This window comes from Arachis ipaensis, chromosome B9 (assembly GCF_059453495.1).
Source record: "Arachis ipaensis isolate K30076 ecotype BB chromosome B9, ASM5945349v1, whole genome shotgun sequence".
In the NCBI taxonomy this organism is placed as follows: domain Eukaryota; kingdom Viridiplantae; phylum Streptophyta; class Magnoliopsida; order Fabales; family Fabaceae; genus Arachis; species Arachis ipaensis.
This window is the reverse complement of record NC_142444.1, coordinates 51,304,674-51,312,101: the sequence shown is the minus strand read 5'-3', so window position 1 is coordinate 51,312,101 and position 7,428 is coordinate 51,304,674. Positions and strand designations below refer to the sequence as shown.

Sequence of the window (7,428 nt, the reverse complement as noted above, 5' to 3'; positions counted from 1 at the left end):
TCTCTTTCAAATGACTTGTACCCAAAGACCTACTGTTCTTCTTGTAAAATAAGGATAAATCATGATTCTCTTTTCAATAATTCTTTCAAAGCATAACTTCATCGCTTTCTTAATTGCTCTAAGTAAAGGTAATAAAGAAGCCATAATTTCACAATCCTCAAAATAGATAGGAAAGGCATTAAACTCAAAATTCCCCAATTAACATCTCAAATAAGGACTCGGATTCTATAGAAATTTCGGCAGCACCTCCCCTAAAACTTGGACTTTTGCCACCCGGTTCGGGTCCCAACTAAACCGTTTCTCATTCTTTTTCAACAGCTCAAAACCAGAAATCAATTCAAAAGCAAGCTAAATCCAACAGTCACCTCAGTGGCATATCTCAAGGAAGCCATTTCAAAAATCAACTCAATATCAACCGATTTAACTCATTTCCAAAGCTTTAAAGAATCGGTTCAGCAATAAATCGTTTATCAAAACCAAATCAATTAAAGCAACACAGGCTGAATTTCAAGAGTATTCTATCTTCCACATCATCAAAATAATTGACTCAATTCAAACCAATCCTCAACGGATTAAACTCATTTCAAATCTTTAAAGAATCAACTTCAAACATTACATTTCACAAGCCACACAACAATTCGGCCAAACCAACATCCATAGTCATTCGAGTCAATCAAATAGTACATAAGGCAGATACAATCACCAAATACACAATATCTCACATCAGTACCCATATGTAATAATTCCAATAATAAACTATAGTTTTTGGAAAGCGCCCCTACCTCACAACATTGGAACCACAACCCAACTCGTTAACCAACTCCTTTTATCTCGACCCGAAATCACCGGCAATCAAAATCTCGGCTCTGCCCGCTCTCTCAAAAGCAGAAACAGCCCCAAACGGCACAAGCGAACCGGATTCTAGCTCCTAAAAGCATTAACATTACGATTACTTTATTACACAGAACAGAACACTAACGCAGAGCTCTCGAAACCGGAATACTTACTGAAACTAAGAAAGAACGGCCGAACCGAACAGCAACGACCTCTGAACCGGTTGGGCGGTAGCCCCAACAGCCACCTCAAGCGGCAGCGGCAACGAATTCCAATCACGACAACTGAAACCAACATGCAGTGACCATAATATTCTCGGAATTCAAAAGGACAGAGGCTAATGACAAGACCCTTACCAGCAGTGGCTTTTCCGGTGATGGCAGCGAGGTTTTCCGACGGCATGAGCTTACCGGCACACCCCATGAACGGATACAAAGCTCCCGACAGCTGCTGGGCGCAGCGGCAGGGACAGCTCCGCGGCAGTTCTTCTCCGGCGTGGCTCTCCTCCTCTGACTCTCTTCCTTTCTCCAGCAATGGTGGGTCTTCAGTGACGACACCAGCCACAACAGGGACGGCGACGGTGAGACCCCAACAGCGAGGAGATTCACGGCGGCGCTGTGCTCCCTCCAAGGTTGCGAGCTCGACGGTGGCAAGGCAGTGAGGACGATGGAGCTGGCAGCGACTCCTTCTCTGCGCGACGCTGACTCCGTGTCTCTTTCTCTTTCTCCCTTCGGTGTACAACAGTGGCGGCAAGGCGTGGAATGCGGCGGCACAACGCGACGGTGGCGGTGAGGCCCCGCGGCTCCGACGCGTCTCCTCTCCTTCTCCCTGCCGCACTCCGTTCCCTCTTTCTTTCTTTGCTTCGTTTGGCAGCTGTTGCTGCTATGTGTCGCGTGAATGAGGGGAGGAAGGAAAACAGGTAGGGTGCGGCGGCGTTGAGCTGGACGGCGGCGGCAATGAGGCCCCAGCCATCGTCGCCCCTCCTCTCTTCCCCACTCCTCCGATCTGCTACTGTTGCTGCGTGTGGGTTTGAGGGAAAAAAAGAAACATTTGTGTTGCTGCTGCTGGGTTGGGTGAGAAAGGAACCGGGTCACTGGGTTAGGGTTTTAGGATTAGGGTTTCATTTTCAAAAATTAGGGTTAGGGGCATTTTAGTAATTTCAGATGAAATTGGGAATAATGTAGTAATTGAAACCCAAATTAAATCCAACACTAATTGTATATAGAAAATACTATTTGCTCATCAATTTCACAAAATATTTTCAATAAAATGCCCAAATCTAAAAATTAGAAATAATATACTTAATTTCTTCATTTTCCAAAATAGCAGTAATAATATTTAAAATATTACTTATTTAATCTAAATCATATAAAATACTTATTATTTCATAACTATCAACCTTATACTTTAAATATAGAAAATAATCCAATAATTATAAAATTGGATAATAATCATAACTTATTTCAAGTTCAATAAATCAAAACTTGCCTTAATTATCCTTAATAAAATAATCTCTGAAATTAAGGTTATAAATAACTATATGATTTGAGACTTGATCATAATAAGACTTTTCAAAGATTCTGGGCCTTACAAGTATGTTCTTATTATTGGTTATGGAGATTGTAAAATTGGGGTTTCAAGAATGAGAAACGAGTAATTTAATGACAAGTAAATTAAATGGCAATTGAAAATAGATAAATACTGTAAAGCAAACTCTTGGTAAGGTATGAGAAATTAGAGGTCCTATCCTAGCTATCCTTATCAATGATGATGATGGTTGAATCCTAATTCCACTTTGTTAACCTTTACTAAGATAAAGGAAGGTCAATGGCTTAATTGGTTTGATCTTCGAATCCTATTTATTTCCTAAGAAAAGATTGGGATTATGGAAGTTCAATTCAATTAACATAGATAACAATTATCAATTATGCTGTTGAATTGGATAACTCCTGAGTTACTGATTTCTTAACCAAGACCAAAAGGAGAAAAATAAATCTACTTGGAATAAAAATGTCTTCAGAGTAAAAGTAACAATAGCATGAATAAGAGTAATCAATATTAAACTGAAATACCTCAAATAACATCAATAAAAGAGTAACCTGTAACATGAAAGGATTCATAAAGTAGCTTACAAAAGTAAATAAAAGGAATATTGAACCTGATCAAAAGAGATAATCCTGAAAGTGAATAAAAATCCTAAATCTAAATCCTAATCCTAAAGAGAGAGAGAGAATCTCTCTCTAAACTAAATCTAATTCATGGAAAGTAAAATTTGGCGAGCTCTCCCTGAATGGATGCATTCCCTTACTTCATAACCTTTGATCTATGCCTTCTGGACTTGGATTTGGGCCAAAAAGGGCTTCAGAAATCGCTGGGAGCGTTTTCTACAATTTCTGGTGCGTGGCCTCTGTCACGCGTCCGCGTGGGTCACGCGGTCGCGTCGTTCGGAGCTTTTCCTTGCCACGCGGTCGCGTCAGTCATGTGACCGCGTCATATTCGTTCTGCTTAAGGCGCGCGGTCGCGTTAGTCATGCGGCCGCGTCGCTGTTGATTTGCGCTTGGCACGCGATCGCGTCGTCCATGCGATCGCGTGGATGCCAGTTTCTTCAAGGACTTCGTTTTGTGCTTTCCTTCCATTTTTGTATGTTTTCTTTCCATCCTTTGAGTCATTCCTGCCTTAGAAGATCTGAAACTACTCAACACCCTAATCACGGCATCGAATGGAAATAAAGGTAATTAAAATAACTAATTTTAAAGCATAGGAAACATGTTTTTCACATACATCACATAATAAGAAAGGAGAAGTAAAACCATGCAATTAATATGAATAAGTGGGTGAAGGATTGAATAAATCACTCAAATTAAGCACAAAATATATCATAAAATATGGGTTTATCAACCTCCCTACACTTAAACAATAGCATGTCCTCATGCTAAATCCAAGGTAATAAGTAAGGTTAAAGTGATGGAATGTCATGCAATGCAATCTAATCTAAATGCAACTACCTAAATACAACATGCGATTCTACTTTATTCACTCATATATAAAGCTTATAGGTAGTTAAATTAATTCACATTCTCAAGGAGTCATATATGTATATATAGCCAAGCCTTAGATAATCAATAAGCACTTTTACAATTGAGATGGGAGAAAAAGCATTTTGTGAACTTGCAAGACAATTAGATAATTCAAACAGAGATAAATGTTAATGAGCTATTGAACCCTCACTGGATTTGTGTTTACTCTCTAGTCACTCAGTGTTTATTGGGTTAATCACTCTATTCCTCTTTTTATTCTTCCTTTCTATAACTTTGTTCTTCATCTAACCAATCAACAATTATAGAATACAGTCATACCAAAAATCATGAGGTCTTTAATTAAGGTTGTAATGGGGCCAAGGTAAAGGTAAGGATACATGTATAAGGCTAAGTGAGCTAATAAGTGAATCCTTAATTAGACTAAGATCTCACCTAACATACATACTTAGTAAAACAAAACTTTTTTTACCTATTTTCCCATATTTTTCTTACTTTTTGATGTTACATGCTCATGTTTCAACCTTTGTTCTTATTCCATATGCATTGCTTTTATTTTTGCATTTGGGGAATTCTTTTGTATCCCCTTTATTAAATACTGAAATTTTTATGTTTATATATATATATATGTATAAATATATATATTTTAATGCACATGGTAATTTAATCACTTTGATTTCTCATGAGCATGCTACCCAAAAATTTCTTAGTTTGAGTTATTTTATTCTTTTCAACTCTTCTACCTTTTGTTTTTATCATCCATGTTCCCAATAGGTTTCCCACATTTTAAACTATTCATAATTTTCTATCTTAAGCTAACCAAGGATTCAACTTGGGATTTTATTTTGTTTTTCTGCTTAAGGCTAGTAGTGTGGCTAATAGAATAAAAGGAGATTTAAAGGCTCAAGGGGGCTAACAAGGGTGATGTAAAAGGTAGGTTATTTTGGGATAAGTGAGCTAAAATCAAATAATGGCCTCAATCACTCTTTTGGTATGTATCTATATTCTATATTCTATATTCTATAATCGGACATATAGATTAAAACAAAGTAAAGAATACCAGAATATAAAAGAAGGGCGGAACACACAGGAATAAAAAATTATGGTTTGAATGTAACCATACAATTAAGCTCAAAACTCACAGGCTATGTGTTCTCTAGCTCAAAAATCATTTATCACTTATGTATGTCATGCAGGTTTAGTTAAAAATTCTCATTATTCTCAATGTAAAACTTATATTGAATGGCTTTAAAGTTCTAGTGTTTCTCCTTGATGAAGTGTTGTTAACTAACATGTAATGCTATATATACAAGGTGTGGGTTGTTTTGATTTTGTTAAAGTCTCTAGTTTACTTCCTTTTTCTTTTCAATCTATTCTGAGTTATCTTATGCTAAAAAGGGTAAACTATACTAATCAATCCACAATTTCTATAACTAATAAGTTAGAATTGCAACTAAGTGGCCAAAATATGAACTTAAAAAAAAAAGAATGCAAAATGCAGAAATAGAGTAAACATACATAAACAGTAGCAATGTATAAATACTCAGAAAATAAAAATAAAAATAAAGAGAAAAATATAGAAAAATATCCAAAATAAAAGAAAAAAGAGTCTGTAGTGGTTCACCAAGATAATACGCCAGAGATGGCGACCTCCCCACACTTAAAATGAAGCATCGTCCCTGATGCTCACTCAAGCAGGGTGTGAAGGGGTGTCATCACTGGAAGGGATGGTAGCTGGTGTCTCTGTGGTGGCTGGCTGAATGGGGATCTCAGGATCTGCAGCCTGGAGCTGATGTGGGACTTCTGCCTGTGGTGCCGCCTGCTCGGTGTCTGCCTGGGGATGGGTCTCTGCCTTGGGCGCATCCGCCTCCTCCTCAGATGCCTCAGAAGGTGTGTCAGGCTCGGAGAGGATGTCGCCGAATCGTATCATCAGCTTCAGGTGCTCATAGTGTCGCTTGTTGCGACGCTCCATCTGGTTAAGTCGTCGAAACAAGCGGTGCACCAGATGATAGACAGGCTCTGTGGCAGGTGGAGGTACAGTGGTGGTGGCAGGGGTGGATGGTGCAGCAGTGGAGGAAGGGGGGCCGGCGGATGGTGTGCTGTGTCAGCAGTGGCAGTCACGAATGGAGGTCTGTAGCCCAGGGCCAGAAAGTTCCTGCTGTGTGGGATAATCTTCTTGCATTCCGCAGCAGGTGGCCTCTCATCAGCATCTTCCCATGGCACGTCAGCTCGACGGCTCAGCTGTGTAACCAGATAGGGAAAGGGAAGAGTACCGCGGACGTGGACCCTGGCCATGTAGTGCCGGATAAAGCGTGGCAGGTATAGGTCCTTACCCTCCATCACACACCATAGGAGGGTGATCATAGCGGCTGGTATCTCAGTCTCGTGAGTACTCGGCATAATGTAGTTGCTGAATATCTGATGCCATAGCCGAGCCTCATCGTTCAGGTAAATCCGCTTGATCCCGTTCGACATGGTGGTGTTCTGACCCATGATCCAAGGAACTGACAGGTCAAGGGCAATCTGGGCCTTGACTGCATCCCAGTCAAAACGCATAAAGTGCATATCCTCCTCAGCTTTCTGATATCCATCTGTCTGATCGGTCTTAGACAGAAGTTTCAAAACCTCTTCTATTGCCTCCTCAGTAACCAGAATCTGCTTCCCTCTGAGGTTCACTGCATCTAGAGAAGTTTTGAAGTAGTTGCAGTAGAATTCCCTAACCCAAGATGCATTAACCTCAGTCAGAGGTCTCTCCAGAAAGAACCAGCCTCTTTGTTTGATCTGATCAGAGGTGTATTGCTGGAGTTCTTCTGGGATCTTCAAAGTCCGCTCCAGGTATAGGTACCTGGAGTTTGCAAACACCGCATACTTCAGCTCACAGTATCGGTTTGCAAACTTTACTGGGTCATTGGCGGGAAGTAGCTGGTCGGCCTTCTTCTGCGGGGTAAAGGCTTTCTCCCGCGAGGAGGCATCATGCATGAGGTCGATGATAGACATGGAGGCTTCTCCTCTTTTCCTTTTGCCAGAAGTGGCCTTGCCTTTTCCCTTTCTCTGGGAATCTGACATCCTGAAAAATAGAAAATCAGGATATAATAAAAATAGGAAGGCAAATAGGCAAATAATCAAAGAAAACACAAAGTGGCAAAGGAGCAATAGGATAATGAATATGAGTTAAGTAAAATGAGCATTTAGGATTTGTATAGGAGTGCAAAGTCTGAAAAGAAGAAATCACAATCCAAAATGTAATTGAATGCAAGTTAAATAGAAAAATTAACATCATGCCTCGGTTAGAATGTTAAAAGAAAGTGAAAGAAAAGCAATAAAAGAAGTTTTGAAAAGGTTAGGTTGGTTAGAGTTAAAATTAGTGTGTTAGTGAAAAATGGGTTAAAGTAAAAGGCATAATGAAAATAGTCCAAGTAACAAGTAATCACAGGTAGAAGCTATAGGTAACTCATATTCAAACAAGTAAAATAGTTTGATGATGATTCAAATAGAGATAAAGAAAGCAAAATTAGGAATCAAACATCAAAATTGCAGTTTAGGAACCAGGAAATCAAAG

At 39.5% G+C, this 7,428-nt stretch overlaps 1 protein-coding gene across 1 annotated transcript; it reads right to left on the bottom strand.

Annotated features, from left to right (window-relative positions):
- Positions 1 to 878: 878 nt before the first annotated feature.
- LOC148544631 (uncharacterized) lies at positions 879 to 1,806 on the bottom strand. The gene is made up of 4 exons (XM_088498968.1): positions 1,798 to 1,806; positions 1,191 to 1,713; positions 1,008 to 1,118; positions 879 to 928 (listed from the first exon to the last, which is right to left on the bottom strand). Exons 1-4 carry the CDS (start codon positions 1,804 to 1,806, stop codon positions 879 to 881), a joined length of 693 nt encoding a protein of 230 aa, XP_088355094.1.
- Positions 1,807 to 7,428: the final 5,622 nt, after the last annotated feature.

Coding starts and splice junctions, on each gene's coding strand:
- LOC148544631 (XM_088498968.1), bottom strand. Junction 1,119..1,190: donor CACCGGAAAAGCCACTGCTG/GTAAGGGTCTTG, acceptor TGTTGGTTTCAG/TTGTCGTGATTGGAATTCGT. Junction 929..1,007: donor GCCGTTCTTTCTTAGTTTCA/GTAAGTATTCCG, acceptor TAATGCTTTTAG/GAGCTAGAATCCGGTTCGCT.